The sequence below is a fragment of the Ambystoma mexicanum genome, chromosome 6q (assembly GCF_040938575.1).
Source record: "Ambystoma mexicanum isolate Mex_15411 chromosome 6q, UKY_AmexF1_1, whole genome shotgun sequence".
In the NCBI taxonomy this organism is placed as follows: Eukaryota; Metazoa; Chordata; class Amphibia; order Caudata; family Ambystomatidae; genus Ambystoma; species Ambystoma mexicanum.
The window spans coordinates 1,248,328,257-1,248,355,939 of NC_090937.1; the positions used below are offsets into that span (position 1 = coordinate 1,248,328,257).

The following is a 27,683-nucleotide window of genomic DNA, read 5'->3' on the forward strand; positions in this document are numbered from 1 at the left end:
GGTATAAGGTAGGAGGAGTTCCGCAATGTTAGATTTTAAGGCATGTTACAGGATGAGTTTGTGAAACTATGAGAAACAGGCTCAATGTGGAGCTCCGGCTCTGTCCAGTTAGTCCTGAGACAAGCTCCCCTTCCTTCCCCCCAGAGAAAAGTGATGTCAAGGTCACATGCAGTTTGATCTGAGAGGGCTGGTCGGTGAGAAAGGAGGTCAACCAGGCCAGGGCCTGATCAGTAATACCAAGGTTGTCCCGGAGATAATTGAGCAGGATGGCATGGTTGACCATGTCAAAAGCAGAGGATAGATCAAGGAGAATGAGGACAGGATGGAGAAATAGATTGGAGTATCACGTTCTCCTCGGCAAGTCCGAGGCGAACAAGATCATGGTCGCTCAGAATCTGTTCAACCTCCTGAGAACCCAAGTAATGACAGGAATCAAGGTGAAAGAGCAGTGGAGAGGGAAAGTCCAATCCAGCAGTAACGCATCCCCCAGTGCGCCGTTCGCTGTGGATTCCCTCAAGCAAAACTGTTTGCATTTCCTGTTGGACTCTGTGGCGAACAGATTCACTGCAATGGTAACCCAGAGAGAGAAGACCTCTTCCAGGACTTCCTGACACTTCCCACTCGTGTGAGACCGTGCTCTGCCTGCTCAGAGCATCCACCAAACCATTCTCTGTCTTCGCCGGATGAATTGCTGAGACCGAGATCTTGTTCTCTAGCAACCAGAACTACAGTAGCATTGCCTCTACGCAAAGAGTCCGGGAGTGCACGCCACCTTGTTTGTTTAGGTAGTGCATGGCCACTGTGTTGTCCGTTAGAATGAGGACATGCTTCCCTTTGAGAGATGGGGCGAAAGCCCTCAGGGCTAGCCTGATGGCTCTCAATTCTAGTCTATTGATATGTCACCTGGCTTCTGTCGAGGTCCAAAGGCTGCTCACCTGAAAGTCCCCTGAGGGTGCGCCCCAACCCTTAAGTGATGCATCCATGACCACCCGAGGCCAAGGGAGCCAGAAGGGTTCCCCCGGCATAAGGTTGCTGCAGTTGTCCCACCAGCCAAGGTCGAGGACCACTTGGTTGGACACATGGAGAGGATCCATGAGGGTTCCCACATACTAAGAGCATTGATCCCGTAAGAGCCACTGGAGGGATCTCAAGTGCAGCCCGGCCTTTGGCACTATAAAAATACAGGCAGCCTTGAGAACTTAGAGGCGGAGGAAGGAAGCTGCTGGTAAAATGGCGTGGTTTCCGGAACACATGTACCATCTGCTGTATGCTTTCAGCTCTCTCTTCAGGTGGGAAAGCCTTCCCTATCCAAGTGTCTAGGACTGCTCCTATGAACTGGAGCCTTTGGACTGGTAACACGTGAAACTTCATGTCCAGGGAGAATCCCAGTCTGTGCAGTAGTAGACAGTTGTCCTCCAGGTCAGACAAAACCTGCCCGGCTGACTTCCCCCGGATCAGCCAGTCGTCCAGTTAAAGAAATATGTGGACCCCAGATCTCCTGAGGTGAGCTGCAACTACCGCCATGAGCTCGGTGATGACCCTCGGAGCGGGGGTAAAACCGAAGGGCAGTACTTTGAACTGATGGTGCTTGTCCCCTATGAGAAACCGTAGGAACTTCCTGCGCTATTGATGTATAGGCACGTGGAAATAGGCTTCCTGTAAGTCAATTGACACAAGCCAGTCCTGAAGTTCGAGAGCATGGAGAATCTCTCTCAACGTCACCATCCTGAACTTGTCTTTCCTCAGGAACTTGTTCAAGGCCCTGAGGTCCAGAATGGGACAGAGACCTCCTAACTTCTTGGGAATCCGAAAATACTGGGAATACCAGCCCGACCCCCTCTGTTCGGGAGGTACCTCTTCCATGACACCCTTTGACAACACGGCTCTCAGTTATTCCTGGAGCTCTTGTCCCAGTTGGATTGGGGAGGGTGGGGGGTCTGTTCGATGGCCTTTTTAAGAAGGGCAGACATTAACCCCACCAAATTGTTTGCAGGGCCTCAGTGTCTGAGGTAATCTCCTGCCACTGGCACAATACCCTGCCAATTGTCCACCAACCGGTAAGTCGTGAGAGGGGAAATCAAAGCGGCTTAGAGGGTGTGGCCGCACCCGCTGCTGTCTGTTGGCCTCTGGAAGCCCCTCTGCCCCTTCCAGGATGCAAGAAACGCCTATGCCTATGCCTCTGCCTGGCTTGCCATAGGATACATAGCGCCTATTGCTTAGACTCTTTGAATGTTTCTAGAGAGTCATTCGCCTTTTGTCCAAAGAGCATATCCCTCTCAAAAGCCATGTCTAGTAGGCAGTTTTAAACATTAGGGGAGAACTCAGAAGTTTTCAAATAGGATTGCCTCTTCATAACTACCGCCGACCTCATTGAGCGGCCAATGCAGTCTGCAACATCCAGGCCCATCTGCAATGACTGCTTGGCGACCTCCTTCCCATCCTCCACCAGTTGTATAAATCCATCCCGCTGTCACAACTCGCGGGGGAAATGACTGCCCCCTACGCAAGCAGCATAGCCCTTTGTTTCCTTGTCTGCGCTCTTGGCGGTTACCAGGGCGACTAGATCAACGCTGTAAGCATATGCAACATACGCCAGCTAACATGCTCTCACGCCGCATGGCTTCATGCATTGCAATGGGTACCTGACGTACAGTGGTATTTCGGCACATACCTCCCGTCCCCGCAGAGGCATAAAGAATGAGAGCTCCAAGTGCTGATGCTTCTAATCGAAGTAAGTACCCCAACGTTTAGATACTAGTTGATGGACTTTTTGATTCTTCTTCCCTGTTTCTGCCTCTTGAACCTGCTCTTGGATTACGTTTTGATACCATCTTTTGTGATTACCCGGATAAACAAACTTTGCTTCTTTCATAGGGATTGACTCTTGGATCACCCATTAAAACTTGTTCTTGCTGGTAATCATTGCCTTGTCTTTCCTGCTATGGAATTCTGGAGAAGTGGGAATTGCTGTTTTCTGTGGACCGTCTCTGTGCACTGGACTTTGGATGATTTGCAGTTGGAATCATTGTGGACTGCAACTGTCGTTAGTGTGCCCTCGTTCTGCCCGGGGGTAGGTCCCTTAACCATACTAACATGCTTCCCTTCTGCATCTAGTACCCTATCCTCCTGTATCCTACTAAAACCCTCTACTTCAGGACTCCTGCTGTGACTCATACTGTAAACACAGATCCTACTCTGACAAATTAGGTAAGCTTGTCTTCACGTAGATTAGATTGGCGTCTCCTTTCTTTGGTACATATTGCACGTCTTTGTCTGTCCTTGATTCACAGAGTGGCCACAGAAATTCTTTGCCACCCGTCGACCTCTTCAAGGGTTTTCAGCTTAGCGCCCAGTGATTCATTGGTCAGTATTGTCCTAACTAATGCATATCTCCTTCTGCTAGGCTATTGGTACTAAAACCTATCCTTATTCTTATAGCTTGCCGTTTACCTGGTGGTATTTTTGCTCTTTCATTTGAATCACAACTCGACCTTCATAGATCAAACAGGCAGAGGCTGGCTTCATCGGAAAGGTCGCCCTCAGTGAGGAGACCCCGTAATTATTGGGGTTGTCTTGGAGAAGAACACTCATAATAACCTTGTGAGTACTAACACCTGCATGGCTCCCTCAGGGATGTATTCTGCTGCATGTTCCACATCATTCCACAAACCGAAAGAATATTTTGTGAACCCGCAAGCTATGTTTGTGGCCTTGAGTGCCATGTTGCCAGAAGTTAAAACATTCTTGACCAAAGCTTCTTCCATCCCAATCCATAGGGAGATTTGACAAGGATGCTGCGGGTCTGGTGGATATTGTGGCAGACTGCACTACAAGCCCTACCCAGGAAGGGTGTGTGGAGAGGAAAGAAGGATCCCCTCTTGCCAGCCTGTACTTCCCAGTGAAATTGGCATTCACAGGGGGAGACGTGCAAGGATGTTGCCATAAAAAGGCTAAGGGGTCTGCTATGGCACGATTGAAAGGTATGTTATGGTCAACTGCAGGACCTTCATCAAGGATGTCGGTCAGTTGATACCCCTGAAGGGGTGTGGTGGACGACTGGAGCTCAAGGGTGTCTACAACCCACTCTACCAATTTCCTGAACCTAATATGAGCATCATCAGTATCACGAGTATAGGGCTGGTTTTGCTGCATATCACGGTCAGGAGACATGTCGAGACAACTGGAATCTTGTAGTCCTTGGCCAGTGCCATTAGATCAGCTTGATCGTCGAAAATAATCGGCACCGCCGGCTCCCGTGTAAATTGGGTCGACGTCATTGTGGTCATCTGGCTAGTCGACGCCGAAGATCGATCGCATAGAATAGAAAAACCCTGACATCGATGGCCGCTGAAAAGAAGTGTTGTCTTTAGTCAACGTTGAAGGTTTGTCCCCCTGATACAATGGCTTTAAACGCTGGGTGAGTGGGCTTGAACGCCAGCAGTGCAGCCTGTGAAGCTGAAGGCAGAGTTTTCGGTGCCGACTGCTCCGACGGACAAAAGTCGTTGTGGAAGGCAGCCTTTAGCTGGCTTTCCGAAGGCGTTTTTCCTGTCTTTTTTGTTAAGCCTGAAGGGTTAGTTGACAGTGACGGTGTCGATTCGTGGCTAGCGTGGGGTCGGGGTTGCTGAGCGCTGGTTTTGCTGCCAGGGTATGCTGGTTGGGGGCGGGCGGGCCGTGCCGACAGCCGCCTGTTGTTTAAACATGGAAAGCATTTCTTGTTTTAAACGTTCCCACTCTTTGTTTGTGAGTGGTTGGTCCCTTTGAGGGCTTACCTTGTTCCGAAGACGAGCTTGATTCCCGCCTATGGTGGTGGCGTCGCTTCTTCTACAGTGAGGAATACGAAGAGGAATGGCTCCTAGAGTGGGACAATTTTTTTGTTTTCTTCCGATGTCTTTCTTCACCCTTCTGGGAGTGGCCTCCTAAGTCTCAGTCTCCGAAGACTGGACGAGAGACTGCACCAGAGATTTAGAGGGCGGTCAGCCCAGAGGCAGTTTGCCGGCTCTCTCACGCATGGAATTCGGTTGCATTTTCAAGCACGTCGCACAGGCCATGTCGTGTGCTGAACCCAAACACCACAGACAGACGTCGTGGGGGTCGGTTACCAACATTTTGGCCTCGCAATCAGTGCACCGTGTAAAACCTGTGACCCAGTGAGTGGACATTGAGTAGAGGTTTAAATTAAAACAAACACATTTGTGAAGAAACAACATAGAGTAAACTCGGGTCGTGTTCCGATGCAGAGTGCATGCGCACGGTAAAAAGGAACTGAACCATGGGGTGTAGTGACGTGATATATATACGGCGCTTGACATCACATCTGGAGCCAATGATCGAGCACCGAGCAAGACGGATCGACGGCCAAGTCGAGGTCTACTACGCCCTATGTTGAAACGTTTCCAAACAGCAGAGCTGGATGATGGATATCTTTCAAGATGAGGAATCTGTGGAAGAAAAGCAATCCATTGAAATATCCATTTACATATTAATCTGGTCACGCCCACTTGGGCAGTCCAGCACTGAAACGCTAGACAATTCTCTACTGAGTACAAACAGCAATGCCAGACACGTAATTCGGGTTTGTTGGGCTTCATCAGTGAGGTGAAGCTGTGCCTCTATAAGCACAGTGAGCAATGGGTCCACTTCTGGATTACCATGGGCAATTTAGGGTGAAAGAAGAAGTTCCAAGGCATACACAAAAAGGTCTGGGAGCCCCTCTACCGAGACAAAACACAGCCAAATAACCAGTTGCCTGGGAAGGTGCCCATTCGGGAAGGTCTACAACCATGTTTAAGCTCACCGTACCTTTCACAGTGGAGGAATATCAGTCTGGTTCCACCCACTTGAGCAATCCAGCACCAAAATGCTAGGGAATTCTCCTCTGAACAATAGTACTAACAGCACAACACCAGACGTGTTTCTTCCGGCCTAGTCGATCTCATCAAAGAGGTGGAGCTGTGCCTCTCTTAACACAGTGAGCAAGGGGTCCACATCAGGATTACTGTGCGCAATTTAGGGTAAAACCGCAAGTTCCTAAGGATGTACAAAAAGGTCTAGGACCCTGTCTACCATGAACAAGCATGTCCATATAACCTGTTCTATCAAAAGTTGCCCACTCAGGAAGGTCTACAACCATGTTTGAGGCTAAGCTTCACCTCCCTGAGGAGGCCCAAAAAGGCCAAACTGCGTATCTGGGGATACTCAGGGGACTCATTTTCGGAGGAGAAATGTATAGCATTTTGATGCTAGACTGCCTTTGCGAGTGGGGCCAGGGGTATTTGCAAGAGGATATTTCCCTGAAATGAAGGGTCAGTGAGCTAAAAAGTGGTTGTAGACCCTACTGAGTGGAAAAGAGTCCATAGAACAGGTTATTTGAATCATGTTCGTTCGCAGTAGAGGGGCTCCCATACTCTTGTTGCAGTTGATATCAATGACAGGCAAAGGGCATCTTGTCCACCTGAAGTTGACAATTACCCTGCCTGCCGCAACACCATACAACATACTTAGTCTCAGGCTATGACTTTCCTTTAACATTTTTGTTTTTGATTCATGAAACTTCAAAACTTCATACACAGCAGATGATTGGTCAAGGATACAATATGTGTATGGGACACTGCCATGTGCAACACCGACTGCACCCAGCTGCACAGTGCCATGCATGCACTGAAAATTGTTTTCAGAGACTTTTTGATCATATCCACTTATTTGTGGCCATTCATGCAGCTAATCTTTACATTTTACAGACACTCATTTCACTAATGCCTTACTTCTGCGGTGCACAAACATGCTATGTTGTTGCTAATTTTGTGTCCTGGGCACTGATAACATATTGTGAAATTAAAAATATTAGTGAAAAATTGCTCATCAAATAGGTTTGTTTGCTAATCAAGAACATTTTAATTAGCAATCTCTGCTAAACAATTTTTGAAAACTAATTTATGCCCTGCCATAGTCACCTATCAGAGCTCAAAAATGTGAACTCGCCACTAGCCATTGGCGAATATAATTGACCCTTAGCGAGTAAGAAATTGTGTGTTGTGTGTTAGTGGAGAACTGAGGTGATGAGTAGCTTTTTATGGCTGTCTAGTAGCTTGCAGCATCAAATTGTCAACCCTGGTCCCAATAACAAATGTTTCTTTCAAATGTAACGCACAACTAATTACAACATATGCCCCTTTGTATGCTGATGCCTCATATTCCAGCTAGTGGGAATCGCAGATGCAGCCTTCGAATATGGCAAGGATCAGCATCAGTGAGCAGGGCTTGTAACAGTCCAGGCATGCACTAGTATACTTGCGGTTTTTAATAATTTAAGCACAACCTGGGATTTGCAATTAGGTAAACTAGCATGGCGCAACAGCAAGATCTATGTAATATTGCTTGTCCATTGAGACTCGCAGTGATGTCGCAACATACTGCCAACCAACATCCAAAATCTACCACATGACAATGGACAATGAGTGCTGATGCTTGGGAATAAGTCTACGGGCACAGCCAGGCTAGCACTGGTACAAATTAAGCACTGAATCAGTGAATATGGAATACTGTTTCTATATTAAAGAGCCACACTTCTAAAATAATAAAGACAGCCTGGCTATGATTGGTCCATGTATTTACCTAAGAGGAAAAACAGTGTAGCAGGTAAGCACTTATGAGCGGTAGCGCATAGTTTTGCCGACTAACGTTTTTTCGATGGAATTCTTTCGGCAAAAATTCCAATCGGAAAAACTGTCAACAAAAGAACATATAACACTTATGAGCAGACAGGAACTTCTAGCCCTAAAGGTCACAATAGGAGACTGTAACATATGGTTACTTTCATCACAAATTCACAATTAAATATAAAGTAATTCAAAATAGTTAAAACTCAGGAAAAAATACATACGGTTGAGCTCCGATTTCCCGAAGATGATAAAAAAGTTGAGGGAGGTGAGTTTGTAGCAGGGACTCAAACAGCAAACACAATGATACAATTCCCTAAGAAAGAAATATGCAGTCGTATAAATAGCAAATATATGATAATTTTGAACTTTGCTATTTTACTAATGGGAAAACTGAGAAACTTACAGTGTATTTACAAAATAAAAATGTTTCTTCACCTGTACTACTATGGTAATAAATTACCTTTCTTCAATTCATTGCTGCATCTTGCATGCTGTCGCAAGAACAAGGATCATGGACTTGCCCATTACTCAGTGGGCCCCACTATCCCTACTCTAAGTTATCGGCGCTGATGGAGTGAGTGTGATACAGATTATGGATAGACCCCAAATTATGGGTTTAGGCATGTTTAATTTTTGAAAAAAATGTACTGGCCCAAGGACCAAAACGTTTGAGTTCAGTTTTGTTATTTAGACACTTTTGACCACTGTCATTTTATGCACAGGAAATTTAAAAAAGTACGATCAGGAGAAGTTACAGCTAGAAAAACACATGTTCGGGACAACATTTCAGAATGGGGGGAATACATTTCAGCACAGAGCGACACATTTATTAATGGGGCAAAACATTAAAAGGTGGGACAATATTTTATGATGGGCTGACATTTAATAATAGGACAGCATTTCAGAATTTGGTGTGATTATAGAGATTCTAAATGGGACAGTATCTCAGAAAGGGAGAGAATATTAGAATGTGTCATGGTTTGAGAATGAAGCAAATCTCAAAGGGCAACAGCATTTCAGGGCTGGACTGCATTACATAGTGGGACAGCATTTCAGAATGGGAGAGAATTTCCAATGGATTCCTTCCTCCCGCAGATTTCTCATCTATGATATTCTATCTCCAGTGCCAGTTGCCTAGAGATGCTCAATATCTTTCAAAAGGCCCTGGCAAGGATGGCTTCAGAGGCGGCGGCGGCATCAACGGGGCCCACTGTACTTGAAGCAGCTGAAAGACACCCCTCGCAAGACCACAAATGCACGCCTACAGGCTTGGCCATGGGTTGAAGGGTCACTGACCCAGACTGGCACAGTGCGGCTGTGCCTTTGGGTGTCGAGCTCCCAGCAATGGCTCCCCTCGCTGCCACCGGCACCAAAGTACATCTAGAATTTGCCAGGCTTCTTATGAGCAAATGTGTGTACAAAATGTCAGAAGTGTTTGACAAGGACAGTGATCCTACCGCATTTGGGCTGTGTAAGGAAGGCATGGTATCAAAGTAAGACAGACACAAGTGACCACAGTTGAAGGGTGTTTATTGAACCTTATCAAGGGTGTGATAAACACCCATCTAAACCTAAATCTCAGATAGGAGCAAGCTACGACCATCAAATAATAATAATGCAGTCCTAGTGGAGAATCGTCAAAATAAAAGGGCCTATACTAAAAAACCTATTAACAATCCTTACCACTAATTTACAAATAGTGTGGGGAAATGTTCATGAAAAAGGAAGAAGTGTTCACAAAATGATGTCAGGATGTCCAGGCTGTTGGCCTCGCTTGCCCATGTCTTCAGCTTGAGAAAAGGCGGTTCACTCGAACATAGCACACTCGGGGTTCTTCCGCAAGAGGACACAGTTCTATTACAAGCATCAGGGCCTTCTATGCCTGTAAAGACTGGAGGGTCTTCTATGCCTTTAAAGTCTGGAGGGGGGTTTCTGTACTCCTGCCATCTATATGGCAGAGTAGAAGCTCAGCACCCCAGCCACGATTCTCTATATGGTAACAAAGGTCAAGCAATCAAGGCTTAAGCTCTCAGGAGGTGATGTGAGCTGGTTCTTAAATACAGTGTAGTCCCCAAGTCCCCACAAAGGAATGTCCACCCACTATGTTAGGTGATAACACAGTTCTTTATATAAATAAGGTTCAATATATATACACAATCAATAACAAACTTTGTACTCTGGCAATTCTAATATGGTAAATGTGTACAATGTCTATGTGGTAAAACAGTTCACTCTTGACTCCTTTAAAATGCACCAACTGCTGACAGTTCAAATCGCATACAAGTCAAACAGTAATGTGAATCAACATCAGACATAGGAAGGAAGACATGTTAGGTTAAACAATGCCAGAATAGTTTATCCCACTACCATGAAACTGTTCTATACCCCCACCTGGGCTGTGAAACCAGATAGTATGGAGAAGCCTGGTTTGTTATCATTAGAGAATCATTACCCATTGTTAAAGAATCATTACCCATTTAGGAATTAGTTATCCATCAATCATTCTGATTAGTAGTGATTAGTTATCCATTATCCACATATATGTAGCCATTTGCATTTGCTATAGAAAGAGGCCGGTTATATTTGAAGTGCCATGTAGAGACACATGTTATATTTTTAGAGACATGCAGACACATGTAGAGATATGTTACGTATTATGTATGCATTGTAGAGAGACACTCATCAGTATGCATTGAGTCTGCATTATAGATAGTGCTTGGAACGAGTGAATGCGTTAGGCACTACATTCGAGAATAGAGAAAGCACGAGGCCTATGGCATTTTAAAGCCATTCCATTGAGACAGAAGAGAAGCGCCACGGACTGCAAAAGATGTTATGAGTTACAGTGTGAATGAGGAATGCGTAAACAGTTTCTTAGCAGACACAGATTAGACGTGACTCTTGCCTTAGTAGAGATAGGGAGAAGGGCATGGTATTATCAGCCTGGGCTGGTGTTCGCAGACAGAGATAGTGGGGGCCATGCAGGGAGTGCTCTGCCTCACACAGAGACATGCAAGAAGAGAGGGCTTTCAATGGAGTGAAAAGAGAAATATGAGGAGATGGTAGGATGGTAACACAGCCAGAAGAAGGCCATGGTATAGATATGATGTACAAATGTCATGATTACAAGAACACGCAGTAATTGAAAAGTACAAGACATGCATCACAGACTTTTAGGCACTTCTCAGATTTAGAAATGCTGACAGATAGACAGAGAGGCATTTTAGCTTAGAGAGACATGTAACCATGGATATGTATGTACGTCATTGGACAGTATAATGAGAAGTGAAGTTCTGAGATTTGGTATGCTGCTCTCTGCTGGTCTGCTCTCTGGGATGTAGTTGGAGATGGAGTTCTAGTTGTAGTTCTAGTTCTAGATGGAGTTCGAGATGGAGATGCTCTCTGAGATCGAGGGAGTTTTGGATGGAGCTGCTCTCAGAGAGAGGAAGCATTGAGGAAGCATTCTGATGAGAGCTGATGAGATTGATCTGGCAGGGAGACTGCAGAGAGAGACCACTGAGGGGCCTGTCCCTTACTGACTGGCTGGTTGCAGAGTTAGCTGGAGAGGAAAGAGAGAGAGCAAAGGGGAGTATTGAGAATAAAACACGTGCATGGGGAATTAGGACAGACACTCACACAGAGCTTTGGCTGACAGGATAGATGGGGTAATCAGACAAGTATTGTCTTAGAGAGAGAGAGAGTGTGAAGTATGGTAAGGATTGGAGATGAATGGTGTGTATTGGAGTTGCTATTAGATTGCTTACATTAGAAGCCTGTAAGGCTTATAGTTATTGAATTGTAGATTTGCACCAAGAGCATAAAAGGTGCAAATTCGAGATTTGCATTATAGTAGTGTTTGCATCATGCATTGCTGTGCATGAATAAATGTATTCTATTGTTATAATTGAATCTGACTTGTGTGTTTTCATTTTGTATCCACTGTGCATTTTATTTCGTTATGTGTCTATTCTTACGGCTATGGTAATAGCTTATGTTAGTGCGTCCATAGTATAGTAACTTAGCAGTAACACAGTGCACAAATCGCCCTGTGATACAAGAGCAGGGGGGGCATAGTGATCCACACTCCCCCCCCCCGAGGTAGATTTGTCTGGGCATGACAGGGCAACCTATAAATAAAATGTATCAACAAGCCCAGTCCACATATGTTTAAGATAGTATTGTTTGCTGCTAAAAAGTTCTACTACCGCAATGTACCTGAGTTTAGCAGAGTTATTTCGATGGTTCGTCGACAGGCCCTTCTTGAGTGGACTCCCTTTAAAGCAGGAGCCACGGGTAGTCGAGATTCCTACAAAGGAAGGTGAACAATGTCGTTGAGAGAGCTGCTTTGACCTTTGCAGTGCTCGTCGATGATCAGTCATGGACGTCCTGTGATGATGAGGCGTGTGGTGCACCTCGATGACAAGAGGTCGTTGCTGCAAAGCAGATCGGTGAAGTACGTAGGCCCAGCAAGGGCATCGGGTCATCGGCGTCAACAATCGGGAATCGACCACGGCTGGCTTTCGGATCTTCGTTGGTCTGGGTCTTTGTTGACTTCGGGTGGCAGGAGCCCACCGGAACATTCTCCTCGATTCGTCAGAGACTTCGACTTTCATCAGCGGGACAAAGCGGTCGACGGTGACAGCAACGAAGTCTTTGATTTCAAAGTGTCTTAGGCAATGAAGCGTTGCGGCTCCGGTCGACGAGGTTACATCGATCCTCCGAAATTCGGTCGACGGTGATGATTGTCGATGGCCTTGATGTCGTGGCGCATACTTCAATGTTTCTCGGCGAACCCCGTCTCCGGTTGGCAGCCTTTCGAGGACTGAGTTCCAGGGCGCTTTGAAGAAGCTTAGCTGGTGCACGATATTCCCTCATAGCTAGGAAAGAGGTCTCCTAGCCAGGTCGTCTCTTGGATCAGTTCTTGGAAACACAACAGCTTTCGGATTGGGTCGAAGGAAAGCAGCAGCAAAACCTTCTTCTTCCAGCTGGGCTTCAAGGTTAAGCATGAAGTTTTGACTTCAGCTTCTGAACGATTCTAGTCAGTGGGAGGTCCCTAGATATACTGTTCTGTCTCTCATTCACACTGCTGGGCCAAACTCAGCAGCCAATCATTCAGCGGGTCATTCAGTAGGCAGCCAATCAGGCTCACAGTGAATTCAGGCCATTCTTATTCATCCAGACACTCACAACAAGGAATGTGGATTGGGACAAACACCCAGCCTTTCAGCACACCACACTGCACTCATACCACTTTCGGGCAGGAATATCTCAGTCATTCTGTCCCACACCAGAAACCAGACAACCATAACATCTGGTTTCCGGACCACTCTGTATATGGCATCTACTTTGGTTTCAAAAGTTCACTCATTCCTTGGATATTCAATTATATTTGCGTCGATCATCACAAACGCTTTAAACTCTGTTCTTTGCAGATTTCTTCAAACAATGTTGCCGCTTGCAACCTTGGTTCTAACACAGACCGGTCTGCTATCAGTCTCTCTGACTCACCAGCTGTGCTGACTTTACTAGAGCGGCTTTGTTGTCAGAGCCATGGACAGTACCACGGCGGCAATCACTCCTCCGCGCCTCGGTCATCAATGCGGGAAGGCCCTGGGTACCTCTGACACAAAATGCACCTTTCTTCAGCTTTAATTCCGGTCTTATGTTTCTTATCCTCAAGGGCTTGTGAAAGTAACAGTTTTCTTCCTCTGAAAAGGCCAAGGGCAATTCCCTCCTTGCAATCCATTCTGGTCTTGCCGTCGTTCTCCTTGTATTAAACTGCCATTTCGCAACTGCTACTTCCACAGGTGTTTTGCCTCGCTCAGTTTGTGCTTTCGTGCTCCGCCTTTTATCTGTGTGGGAAAGTCTGATGGAAGTCAGGTGTGTGGAAATATCAGTAATTGCCTGACCATTGTGTTGGGACATGTCAGGTATACAGCTCTGGTGTTAGTCCGTTGTCGCTCACAGTGAACTGTCCATGAGAACGTGTTTGTGTCGGGAAAGGGGGGTGAGGTCCTAGGTATCCTACCTGGTAGGATGGGGAAAAGGTGTTACAAGGAAGGGGATACTGTGTCTCACTTTCCGGTGTCCCACTTTCACTCCCAGAGGACCGCTCATCCAGGTGATCCTCCCACACTGTTCCACCCCCAGGAACTGGATCCAAAAGAGATGGCCATGTCCTGGCCACCTGGATGTCAGATCTCTGGGGACTAGCAGTTGAAACACCTTCAGGTTTCTCACATAACCTTCCCCTATGCGATGTAGCCGCATCTGTTTCACAGGGTAACTAAGAGAGAAAATCTAAGTTCCCTTGGTCTTTACCTTTTCGGTGCTCCACAGTGAAACAGTACGGTTGCAGGTCTAAGGACCATTGCATGAATCGAGCGTTACAGTCTTTTCATTGGCTAATCCAAACGAGTGGAGAATGGTCAGTGATGAGTGTGAACTTTCTTCCTAGGAGGTAGTATCTAAGATGGATAATGGCACACTTGATGGCAAGGGCATCTAATTCCAGCAGAGTAATATTTGCAAGTGGGAAATGTTTGCGACTTGTGAACAAGATGGGATGTTCCAATCTGTTGCTAATTTGTGATGAGACTGTTCCTAGACCTGTAAGGGAGGCGTCTTTCTGCAGTACACATTATTTTGAGAAATCTACTACCTTTAGGATCGAGTTCTGGCACAGGGTTTCTTTTAGGTTGTTGTCACATATATCATCCTGGTCGGTCCAATTAATTTTCTAGGGCTCGGTGTTCTTTAGTTTATCTGTCAGCCTAGCTGTCCTGTCTGAGAAGTTTGGGATAAACCTACGGTAATAACCGGTTAACCCTAGAAATGCTCTGAGATCTCTTTTAGTTTTAGGTGTAGTGGTATCTAGTACGGCTGTCAGTTTCCCGCACTGAGGTTGCACACTACCATTCCCTACAAAGAAGCTTAGGTATTTCATGGCTGATTGGGCCCGTCTACATTTCAATGGATTGGCAGTTAGACCAGCTTCTCTGAGAGCCCTCATAATGGTAAAAAGATGGAAAAGATACTCTTCACAAGTTTTACTATAAATGACGAAATCGTCAATATAAGCTCCACAGAAATCAAAGTAGGGCTGTAATATTTGGTCCATAAGCTGTTCGAAAGTGGCTGGAGCCCTGTTTAAGCCAAAAGAGAGGACTTTGAACTGAAAAAGTCCTAGGTGTGTTGAGAAAGCTGTCTTTTCCTTAGCAGGTGCATGCACTGGGACCTACCAGTAAATCTTCTTGTTCTTGACTAGATAGTTCTTGAGGAATTAATTTGAAGTTGTCTACCTCTTCTGGCACCAAACAGGATAGTATTGTGACATTGGTGGCAGGCAGGTTATCCTTCAACTCTTTTAAGAGATTTACATGATATAGATGGGCCTTCTGTTTCCTGTCTGGTTGTGCTACCTTACAAGTGCAGGTTCCCGTTCATTCCAGTATTTCATATGGCGCATTCCACTTGGAGACAAGCTTGTTTTCCAAGGTAGGCAAGAGGACCAATACTTTTTGTCCTACGGAAAATGATCTTAAACTCACTTTTTTGTCATAGTAACATTTTTGCTGGATTTGGGCATTTTCCATATGGGTATAAACTAGATTGCGAACAAGTCTCATATGTTCTCACAGTCTGGTAGCCCTCTGCGAAAGGGCAATGAGTGCCTCTACTTGCTCTTCCCAGGACTCCCAGAGCATATATACAGGACATCTGTAGGTTCTCCACCATAGAGGAGCTCAAAAGAAGAGAATCCAGTAGATGCATGAGGGGTATTTCTCACTGCAAACAGTGCACAGGGATCATACAGTCCCAGTCCTTCCCATCCTTATCTACCAACTTTCTTAGGATCATTTAAAGCATTTTATTGAATCTCTCTACCAAACCATCTGTTTGGAGATGGTACACTGAAGTTAGCAAGGTGGCAATATGGAGTAGTTCCTTGACTTCCCCTATGAGCTTGCTCATTAAATTTGAGGCTTGATCTGTTAGGATTTCCTTACGAAAGCCAACCCTGGAAAAATACAGTAGGATGTGCTTTAGAATTTGCGGAGTGGTGTTGTTACTCATAGGGAATACCTTGGGGTATCTGGCTGCGTAGTCGACAATTACAAGGACATATTTGTTGCCCAGTGTAGACGTTTCTAAAGTTCCAATGATGTCCATTCCAATTCTTGAGAAAGGGACTTCTATGAATTGCAAAGGATTCAAAGGGGCCAGCAATGGCATGTGAGTACTGGTTTTCTGATATAATGCACATGTCTGAATAAAGGTTTTTATATCAGCATGGATACCTGCCCAGTAAAACGTCCTGCTGATGGGTTCCTGGGTGTTGGATGGTCCTAAGTGTCCCCCGGTCAGATGGGAATGTACAATCTCGAGCACAATCTTTTGGTGGGTTTTGGGGATTACCAACTGGGTCTTACTCATTCCTTCTGTGGATGTTTCTTTTCTATATAGCAATCCTTGCTTTAAGAAGAAGAAAAGGCTCCCCTTCTCTACATCCTTCGGGAATTGCTTGTAAAAAGGCCTCAGCGAGGGCTGGGTCATTTCGCTGGGTGAAGGCTAGGTTGGGATAGATGGTAGGCTCTTCGCCCCTTTTCTCTATCGTGCTCGATGGTTCATCAGCTTCCCCAAAGCCTAAGGTACCTCTCTCCATTTCTTCTGGTTCACTTTCTCTAAAATGGGATACAGAGCTTTTTCAAGAATCCCTTGGGCAATTGTGTCTCTAGGATGTACTTCAAATGGGATCTCACCATGGTTCTGTAAGAGAACGTTTATGTCTCCCCGGAAGTGGGGATCGATGACGTCTGCTAGAACGTCTATACCGAACTTCCAGACCAGGCCAGATTTTGGGGCCAATCTTACAGAACACCCTGGAGTGGTACCAAAACTAAGTCTGTGGTAATCATTCCTCTTTTCTCAGGAGGGATAGTAGCCTCTCTACTTCTACAGATATGAAACCCTATTGTATCTTTCATGGCAAGAGAGCGGTTGGTGGATATGAGACTAAGCTTCTGGAATTGTAGGGTTTCCCATATTGTTTCAATTGAGTCACATCCCACCTCTAACACCATATGTAAGGAAGGCATGGTATCAAAGTAAGACAGACACAAGTGACCACAGTTCAAGGGTGTTTATTGAACCTTATCAAGGGTGCGATAAACGCCTATCTAAACCTAAATCTAAGATAGGAGCAAGCTACGACCATCAAATAATAACAATGCAGTCCTAGTGGAGTCTCATCAAAATAAAAGGGTCTATACTAAAAAAAACTATTGCCAATCCTTACTGCTGATGTACAAATAGTGTGGGGAAATGTTCATGAAAAAGAAAGAAGTGTTCACAAAATGATAAGTCAGGATATTCAGGCCATTGGCCTCCCTTGCCCACGTATTCAGCATGGGACTAGACGGTTCACTCAAGCATAGCACACATTTGGGCTTCTTCGGCACAAGGACACAGTTCTATTACAAGTATCAGGGACATCTATGCCCAAGTGTTACGCTCACCTGGTATCCATAGGGACGCCACCCAGATGGGTTACTCTCTGGTATGTTTCTCGGCTTTGCCCTGATGTGGTCTGCGTGGAAGTTTCTGCCTGAAAATACAGGAGGACTGTGTTCAAGACTGACCGACTGGGGTAAGTATCCTCCCTCCTTCCCCGTATGCTTTCAGTCCCTCTGGCGCCCTCTCCTCACCTTGTGGCAGAATTAGGCGTGCGCTCCGTCCTGCCTTCTTTGCAGGGGCGCGTTGTCTTTCATGGGCGAGTGCGTCCAGTTACTTCACTGACGCCGGCCCGTTTGATATTGTTCAGGTAGGTCTTATTGCTCTTCTTAAGTTTTGTTGCTATTCTGCATGCCTTTCTTTGGTTAAAATGTCTCTTTTTTCTCCCTTAGGTATGCAGAGCTTCAGCGCGGCGAATTGGCTTGGTTGAGCCCCGCTGGTAAATGATGGTGCATTAAGAGCGCTATGATGCGGTAAGTAATCGCTATGCGCAGCGCTGCAAAGTCTTGCCTTTGCTAACCTGTGTTTTCCTTCCTTGTAAGTCGCAGTGTTTTCAGCATGAGTGGAATGTCCGGAGTGGTGCCAGCCGAGAGGCGACCAGCCAGGTAAGCCTTTTGAGCAGGTCGTAATTTGTAAATGTCTCTACAGCTTTCTTTAATGTGGCCTCCATCTTCCTCTTTCAGGTCGTTCTGTCCAGGAGGTGTGCAGATTCGAGGAAGCTGTTCTCAGTAGCTGCGAGTGTTTAAAGATGAAGACTGTAGGTAAGATGCTGCTGCTAATGATGTTCCTTTTGTCTCCTTGCAGGTTCTGCTTCTCCGAGGTTCAAGGGAATAGCTGGACATGGTGAGCATCACGTTGCAAGCTGCAAAGTAACACGAAGCATGTTCTGCAGTCAGGGTGTGGTTTATATAGCCCAGGTAAAGTAGTACCAGAGAAAGTAGTTCTAGGCCTACCACACCCAAAACACTAGACCGCATAGCTTGGTTCTTAGGAACCAAGCTATGTGGATGCCTCCATGTTGGCTGACAATACAATAAAGTAGTTCCCAAGCACATTGTTGTTCATGGTGTATGAGCCTGGCGCCATAGGCACCTTGACTGGCCCCATGAGGGCTTTTGAAGAGGATTCCAGGCTATAGAGGCCCGAGTCCTGACTCCAACTGGCCAATGGGTTTGCCAGAAGGGGTTTTGGGCGAGGGTCGTGACAGCACTCCCCCCTAAGGCCCCTCCCATGGTGTTCCTACTGTCTGGCCCAGGTTTGGTTGGGATGTTCCGATGGAATTTCCTGATTAGACGTGGTGCGTGGATATTCTCACTGGGCTCCCAGGATCTATCTTGTGGTCCAAATCCTTTCCAATCGACGAGATAATATAGCTTGGTCCTAGAGTATTTAGAGTCCAAGATATCTTTGACTTCTAATTCTGGTTCTCCGTCAACAAGTATGGGCTTAGGTGGTGTCCCAATCCGTGTGCCGGGTTGCATTGGTTTCAGAAGGGACACATGGGATACCGGGTGGATGTGTAGATTAGGTGGTAAATCCAGTTTCATGGCTGCTGGGTTGATAATTGCATTAATGGTATAAGGTCCTAAGAATCTGGGATGAAAGGTCTGGGTTCCCTTGATGGGTACGAATTTAGCGGCTAACCAAACTTTGTCTCCTACTTGATAATCAGGGGCCTTTTTCCAGTGTTGGTCGGTTAATCTCTTTTGTTTTTCTTTGGCATGAATAAGATGTTCCTTTGCGCTTTTGAAAGCCTGAGTAATGGTTGTGTGTAGAGTCTTTACCGCTGGCATTTCCAAGCTGGCTGGAAGGTCTAGTTCCGAGGTACATGGATGTCTGCCATGAAGGGTATAGAAGGGCGTTTGTCCCGTGCTTGAATGCAAAGAATTGTTATATGCATATTTGGCTATCCATAGTAGGTCTTTCCAATTCCTTTGTTCGTGGTGCAGCATGCACCGTAAATATTGCTCGAGTGTCTGATTGGTTCTCTCGGTGTGGCCATCCGTTTGGGGATGGTGACTGGTAGATAGCCGAAAGTCGATCTGCGCCATTGCACATCATTTTTTCCAGAAGTTTGAAACAAACTGGCTGCCTCGATCAGAGACCAGAACCGAAGGGAAGCCATGTAGCTTAACCACGCCCTCCAGGAACACTTTTGCTAAAGTGGCTGCGTCTGTGAGGCTTTTGAGAGGAATAAAATGGGCCATCTTCGAGAATAAGTCCACAACTACAAGGATGGTGTTGAACCCTTGGCTTGGAGGTAGATCAGTGATGAAGTCAAGGGAAAGAGTGTGCCATGGAACTGGAGGAATGTCCAATGGTTGTAGGAGACCAAATGGTTTTTGTTTCTGTGATTTATTTTGTGCGCAGACACCGCAGGACTGAATATACTGAATGATGTCCTTACGCCACGTAGGCCACCAAAAGTTCTCTTTCACCTTAGCTAGGGTTTTGGCGATCCCAGGATGCCCTTCGATCAGTGAATCATGATAGTTTGAAATAATATGCTGTTGTAATTCCTTCTTGGGTACATATAGGCGATACCTAAAAAAGGGTAGGTGGTCCTTGATGGTATATTGTTCTCCTTGAGTTTGCCATGCAAGGTAAGCATCAAGATTCATTGTCTGTTGGATTTCTTTTTGTAGTTCTGCTTGTGTTAAGGCTGTCGTGATACAAAAGAGTTTGTCTTCAGTTATAATAGGTAGTGGGTCTGGAGTTGTATATACTATTTCATCTATGCCCATGCGAGATAAGGCATCCGCCTTTCCGTTTCTGACTCCTGGTCGAAATGTGATTACATAATCATATTCGGCGAAGAAAAGGGCCCACCGTAATTGGCGCGAAGACTGGGCTTTGGCTGTTTTGAGATATTGCAGGTTTCGGTGGTCTGTGATGACTGTAAAGGTGTGTCTGGCCACCAGAAGGTAGTGCCTCCAGGCTTTAAACGCAGATTTGATAGCCAGAAGTTCCTTGTCCGTGATGGCATAATTAATCCCTGGAGGTGAGAACTTTTTCGACCAGAAGGCCACAGGATGTAGCTGGCCGGTTTCCGGGTCTCTCTGTGAAAGGACAGCCCCCATTGCGAGACTGGACGCATCAGTTTCAACAACATAAGGGAGGTCTGGACGAGGATGTCGCAGGTTTGGAGCGGAGGTAAACCTTTGTTTAAGTTCCTGAAAGGCTTCTTCTGCTTCTTCGGTCCAAGCAAACTTTTTATTGTTTTTTCGTAATAGTACTGTGATTGGGTGCACAACCTGAGAGAAGTCTGGGATGAACCGGCGGTAGAAGTTCGCAAAGCCCAGCATGCTTTGTACCCCTTTCAGGGACATCGGTGAAGGCCATTTCAGAATGGCATCTACCTTGTGCACGTCCATTCTGATGCCTCCTGGAGTAAGGATAAAACCAAGAAATTCTACTTCGGTGACATGAAAAAAAGCATTTTTCAAGCTTTGCAAACAAGCAATGTTGACGGAGCTTGGTGAGGACTGAACGAACGTGCCTGACATGATCTTGTTCCGAGGCTGAGTATACCAAGATGTCGTCTATGTACACTGAGGCGCACACATCAATGAACTCCCTTAAGACGTCATTCATGAAATATTGGAATGCCGCAGGAGCGTTGCATAACCCGAAGGGCACAACTTGATATTCAAACAAGCCGTACTTAGTACGGAAGGCGGCTTTCCATTCATCTCCTTTTCTGACTCGGACCAGGTGGTACGCTCCTCGAACGTGCAATTTGGTATAAATGTGGGCATCTTTAACTTGGTCTAGCATCTCAGGGATACGTGGCAAGGGGTAGCTGTTCTTCACTGTGATCTGGTTCAATGCGCGGTTGTCAATACAGGTTCTCAAGTCTCCTTCCTTTTTCGGTATGAAGAACAAAGGACTGGCTGCGGGGGACTTCGAAGGATGGATAAATCCGTTTGCAAGGTACTAGTCTAAATAGGATTTCAAATGAAGGTTTTCTGGTTCTGTGAGAGCGTAGATCCTGCCGCAAGGGATTTGTGCACCAGGAACAAGGTTGATCTGACAGTCATAGGGCCTGTGCGGCGGCAATGTATTGGCTTGGTCCTTTCGGAAAACATCCTGGAAATCATGGTATTCACTTGGCAAGGTATTAGTTGCTCCCAGGGTTGATACTGTCGCTCCGGGAGTCATGGGTTACAGACGTCGGGTTTCTCCTCTTGGTAATAGCAGGCAGGGACCAGTCACCGGGGAAGGTTAATATTCGTGCCCGCCAGTCTATCAAAGGGTTGTGAGCAACCAACCATGGCCTCCCTAGTATTAGCCTGAACTGAGGTGCCTTGATGAGATCGAATGAAATAGACTCCCGATGTCCGTCCTGACACAGCAAGGTTACGCTGGCTGTGCACTGGGTTACTGGTCTGGAAGCAATTTCTATCCCATCCACGGTGGCTACCTTGTCCATAGTTGGTAGAACACAAAGGAACCCCCATCTCTGCTGCCAGTTCTTGATCAATATAATTTCCAACTGCTCCGCTATCGATGTATGCTTCAACGGCATGGATTCTTAACGACTGTTGGTGGTTAATTAAGATCACTGGTATTGCAAAGTACAAGGTCAGCAACTCTTTCTTCTCACTCGACAAACTGACCTCTACGTTTGTCGAGCTTGGTAGTTTCCCGATTCCTTAGCTTCGTCCTTCTCTGTGGTCCCGACTGTTCTTCTTGGGGGTTTTACTGGACAGTCCTTCAGGAAATGTCCTGGTTTCCCGCAATACAAACAAAGCTGCTGTTGTCTTCTTTTGTCCCGCTCTTATTTTGTTAATGGAGGCCCTATCCCTCCAATCTGCATGGGTACTACAGCATTTTCAGGTACACGGGGTGTGTTTTCCCTTGGTCGAACACACACAGTCCGAGGGTCCATCTTAGACCTGTCTGCCTTTCGGTCCTGCAACCGGTGGTCTAGCTGCATCACCAGATTTATGAATTCTGCACAGTCTCTGGGTGGATCAACCACCTGGGCTAAGACGTCCTTTAATTTGCCTCGTAAGCCTCGATGGAATAACATGGTTCTTTTGTTTTCTGGCCACCTAGCTTTGACAACCAGTCTGTTGAAGGTAGAAATGTATGTTAACAAGTCCTGATTCCCCTGTCAGAGGGACAAGAGTTCATTGTCTACTGCTTGTTCCTGGGTATGGCGAGCAAAAAGTTTTTCCATTTCTCTCTGGAACCCGCCAAATTCATTTAATAGAGGATTGTCATGGGTTACCAACAGCACTGACCAATTTGCTGCACTACCACTCAGGTATGATAAGACAAAAGCTACCCGAGCTTGGTCGTTTGGAAATGCTTCAGGCCTACAAAGAAACTGAAGGCGGCACTGATTGATGAATGCTGCATACTTCCGTGGGTCACCTGAGAACCTTTCTGGTGGTGCCAGGGGCACTGTTCCAGGTAACGTGATCTGTACCTGAGTGGGTGGTATGGCGGGGTTTTGCATTGTTGGATTGCTTCCAAGTAGAGGAGTCTGTCCTGCCTGTGATTGCAAGTATTGCCTGCTAATCTCTTCAGTGCGTTCTTTGGTCAAAATTAGGTCTCTCCGGAGGGCATTAGTCTCTTGTCAGGCAGAATGAACCTCAGCACGAAGCTCTCCTAGTAATTGGGCCAATTGGTCCATTTCTGATGTCTCCATGGCGCCCAGGTGGATTTGTTATGGTAGGCTTCGTGTTCTGTTACGCTCACCTGGTATCCACAGGGACGCCACCCAGCTGGGTTACTCGCTGGTATGCTTCTCAGCTTTGCGCTGATGTGGTCTGCGGGGAAGGTTCTGCCTGAAAATACAGGAGGACTGTGTTCAAGACTGACCGACTGGGGTAAGTATTCTCCCTCCAGTCCCTTATGCTTTCAGTCCTTCCGGCGCCCTCTCCTCACCTTGTGGTAGAATTAGGCGTGCTCTCCGTCCTGCCTTCTTTGCAGGGGCGCGTTGTCTTTCATGGGCGAGTGCGTCCAGTTACTTCACTGACGCCGGCCCGTTTGATATTGTTCAGGTAGGTCTTATTGCGGTTCTTAAGTTTTGTTGCTATCCTGCATGCCTTTCTTTGTTTAAAATGTCTCTTTTCTCTCCCTTAGGTATGCGAAGCTTCAGCGCGGCGAACTGGCTTGGTTGAGCACCTCTTGTAAATGATGGCGCATTAAGAGCGCTATGATGCAGTAAGTAAGCGCTATGCGCAGCGCTGCAAAGTCTTGCCTTTGCTAACCTGTGTTTTCCTTCCTTGTAGGTCGCGGTGTTCTTCAGCGCGAGTGGAATGTCCGGAGTGGTGCCAGCCGAGAGGCGACCAGCCAGGTAAGTCTTTTGAGCAGTTCGTAATTTGTAAATGTCTCTACAGCTTTCTTTAATGTGGCCTCTATCTTCCTGTTACGCTCACCTGGCTCCCACAGAGGCGTCGATCGGACCCGGACAGCTGCGACCTCCTCCAACGTGAAGCGTAGTGCAGAGATGACAGACTGCACTGGACCGCCTAATCTCATCTGCTTGACCCGTAGAAATATTCTCCTGCAAGTGGAGAAAGGGATTCAGCCACCCGTGGATTTTAGTAATGGCATCCCATTGTTCTCGCCACTAATCACCACCGATATTCACTTTCTGTAAGCTCACCTTATGTTTGTAAATGATGAGCTCTCCATCCTGCGTGGAATGCAGGGGCGCATGGATACCAGTTACTTCACTGGTTTGAGGGCGTTGGAAGAGTTCTGGATGAATATTGACTCCGAGGTTCCAGGCGAGAACCCGTAAGTATAAAGTTCAAAGAGTTCAATATGTCCGATGTTCACTCTTGTACATTCCTTTCTGGTGTTGCAGCTGGGTCCAAGGGAAGATTGTCTTGTGGCAGCTGATGGTGTTCAGGTAAGAGTCTGTATTACCCAACACTGTCCGGCAAAAGATGCGTGTGTTTAAATTGCTGGTTTCTCTCTCCTTACAGGTGCGGCATAAGAAGTTGCGGTTTGTTACAGAATAATGCCTCCGTTGTTAATCAGGTAAGTCTATAGTGGAGAGGTTGTATTTGTTGGCTCTCTCGGCTCACCTTATGTTTCTTTTGTCCCCTAGATGGTGGAATTCGGCGGAGAAAATGATGGAGGCTGCGCCGGATCGAAAAATGCTGTGAGGGCTGGTAAGTATGGCGTGGCGCTGGAGCTGGCGATGCGACGCGTGTAGAATAATGTCCTTTTCAAGTTCGAAGACGTGATGGATCCGGAATTCAGGTAAGAATTGAAATAATATCTGTTTTCTAACCTTTACTTCTTCTTTCTTCTATTGCTAGGAGCTCTGGATTCGAGACGGGCGTGGCTGAAGTCTGGATGCTGACTGCAGGCACGGTGAGCATTAAGCTGCTGGATGCAGAATAGCACGAAGCATGTGCTGCTGTTTGGGCGTGGTTTAAATAGCCTCCAAAGTAGTTCCAGGTAAGAAGTCCCTAGAACCACACCCGAGTAAAAAATAGTCCCTGTAGAAAAATAGTCCCATCCAGGCCTCACGTTGGCTTGGATTAATTTGCAGCATGGTCTGCATGAGGTAAGTAAAGTCTATGCCTGGCGCCTACAGCGCCAGGACTGGTTTCTATTATGAGCCTGGCGCCTAAGGTGCCAGGACTGAACCCAGACAGCCCCCAGCCGGGGCTGCTGGGGTTTATTTAAATACCTGGATGCCTGCTCCCGGGGCTGATGGGCTTGATCCGGATGCCCGGGGGTAGGCATCATGACACTTCCTCTTCCAGGTCGTTCTGTCCGGGAGGCGTGCAGATTCGAGGAAGCTGTTCTCAGTAGCTGCGAGTGTTTAAAGATAAAGACTGCAGGTAAGATGCTGCTGCTAATGATGTTCCTTTTGTCTCCTTGCAGGTTCTGCTTCTCCGAGCTTTGAGGGAATAGCTGGACATGGTGAGCGTCACGTTGCAAGCTGCAAAGTAACATGAAGCATGTTCTGCAGTCAGCGTGTGGTTTATATAGCCCAGGTAAAGTAGTACCAGGGAAAGTAGTTCCAGGCCTGCCACACCCAAAACACTAGACCGCATAGCTTGGTTCTTAGGGACCAAACTATGTGGATGCCTCCATGTTGGCTGACAATACAATAAAGTAGTTCCCAAGCACATTGTTGTTCATGGTGTATGAGCCTGGTGCCATAGGCACCAGGACTGGCCCCATGAGGGCTTTTGAAGAGGATGCCAGGCTCTAGAGGCCCGAGTCCTGACTCCACCTGGCCAATGGGTTTGCCAGAGGGGGTTTTGGGCGAGGGTAATGACACCAAGTTTCTTAAGCTATCAAAAGTCTCTTCATCCAGAGGGCCTGAAGTATCAAACAAACAAATCCTTCCTTTCCAAGAATTCAAGTAGGGCGATTCACCCTCCCCCCCCCTTGAATTCCCCTCAGCTGGGCTAAGATACCATTTTGTACCACAATCGTCTCTCAGGTGACTTGAGGTTCATCCCGGATCCCCCTCAGACAGGCTCAGATCCCCTTTTCACAATTAGTCTCCATCAGCCGGGCTCAGACCAATTACAGTTCATATATCTTTTCTCGGGTGACTCACGGCTCACCCCGGATCCCCCTCAGTCGGGCTCAGATACCCTTTTCACAATTAGTCTCGCTCAGCTGGGCTAGGACCATTTACAGTTCGTATATCTGTTATGGAAGACTTTAGAATGTGCACAAGGTTTGGCTTGACCCGTTGCAGGACAACTTCGATTTCAGTTTAGAATTTTACACTCTCAGTTGGATAGCTTACAGAGCCCTTCGAATGAGCACCCATGTGGCGCCGGACCACTCTGTACGTGGCATCTACTTTGGTTTCAAAAGTTCACTGACTCCTTGGAAATTCAATTATATTTGCGTGGTGTGGCTTGGCGGCCATGCGGCAGACAGCAGGGCTTCGGAGCTCCCTGATGATCCAGAACCGTAACTCCGACAAACTGGCGAGATTTGCATGGAAGACGCTGCAAAAACACAACAGAAGGGTGTCTAAAGGTCCAAAGAACAGCTGGGGAGAGTGGGAAATCAGAGTGAGAAGCAAGCACAAAAGGACCGGAGAAGATCCTCGCCACAAACACCAAAATGGCGGACGCAAACAATGCGTCCCGCTAGGGAAAACCCGTGATGAGCGGGCTCTGTAGACAGCCAGGCGACACAGAAGGAATGAGGCGGCTCACCCAGTCGGGGCAGCCACACCACAGGCTGTGCCCAGATAGCGTGCTGGAAGCGGGAGAGCAGAGACAGGAACTCAAGGAGAGCCGGTCCACCCAGAGGTCACGGGTGGCGCAGAACGCTAAAGAGAGGGCCTGGCCAAGAAATTGCATCAGTGCTGCAACATCTGAGACCGAGTCCGGTGCCGGCGCGGTGGCCAAACACCGACCCCGTGAGAGCTGAAGAAGCAGAAGACCCCTCGCAGGTGCAGATAGCCCCTTGGGTGCCCCCTGAGGTTGAAGCGAGGCAGGAGTCACCAGGACCTGGCGGACCAGCCCCCCCGGTGGGGAACAACGGCACACTGAAGTGCCAGCGGCAAACAACGGCAGCTACCCTCAGGGGTAGTAGTGAAACAGTGCCTCCTGGGCCACGCCAAACAACAGTGCAACAGCACCTACTCCCCACAGCTCGAGGCGGGACTGGGGAGCTTCACCCCTGCCGGCCTACAATACGACAGTGCTGAGACCCGCGGAAGGAAGGTAGAGCCGCGCACAAGGGCTGCAATGCTGGGGGGGTGAACATGGACCAGAGTGACCCAGGCAGACCACGCAGACCCCCATGAAGGTAAGCGATGCTCTGGCAGAGGGCGAATGTGGGTGACAAAGGTCTGAGCCCATCCGAAGGAGGGACACAGCAATCAGTTAAGTCTAGGCGCTTATTGTTACGTGGGAGGCCGCAGTCCACTCTTGCATCACCCCGACCCAGACATTGATCAGTTCACACCGGTTTGGGCAAACCAGACTGCTAGTGCAGTAAGGTGCCCCCCAGAAAATGCAAAGACACCATTTGGAGGGGCTAGACACCAGCACGTGCCTGCAGAAGTGTACATCGCGCTGAGCGCCCAGGGGGCACAAGAGCAGCAGGGGCAAGCGCTGACCGCCAATGCAATAGGGGGAAATGTAGAGGTGGTAACCCACACAATACGGGGACAATATCAAAGCCCATAGTGTGGCGTAGGCATACAACACAAGGCAGTCAGACGACCTGGCCAAGATAAAGAGAAGATGGCTGCTTCTAAAGAATAGTTGATGCAATAATAGAAACAAGCGCCCATACAAAGTTAATCTACACGAGTGAGGTGCACACTGCTTGGGCCGCAGGGGCAGCTGGCTGAAGACAATGGGGAAGCTAACCTCCGAAATGCAGTTGGAATAAGCACCTCCAACAAGCAACACCACTTGAAATGTGGGAGGGTGCAATCCATTGTCCCCTGGAGGTCAACCAAATTGCACCTGCACAAACTGGCACAGCAGATAAAGGACAAGGGTATCCCTTGTGCATACACCCCCGAGAACACAGCTCACAGAACAGCTG

General features: G+C 47.2%; 1 protein-coding gene across 1 annotated transcript in view; it reads right to left on the reverse strand.

Annotated features, from left to right (window-relative positions):
• TBC1D19 (TBC1 domain family member 19) overlaps positions 1 to 27,683 on the reverse strand; it is a 2,127,563-nt gene that overhangs the window by 305,284 nt on the left and 1,794,596 nt on the right. Inside the window, exon 18 of the mRNA XM_069631846.1 lies at positions 7,880 to 7,971. Coding sequence (XP_069487947.1) covers positions 7,880 to 7,971 — 92 coding nt within the window. The remainder of the gene's footprint in view (positions 1 to 7,879; positions 7,972 to 27,683) is intronic.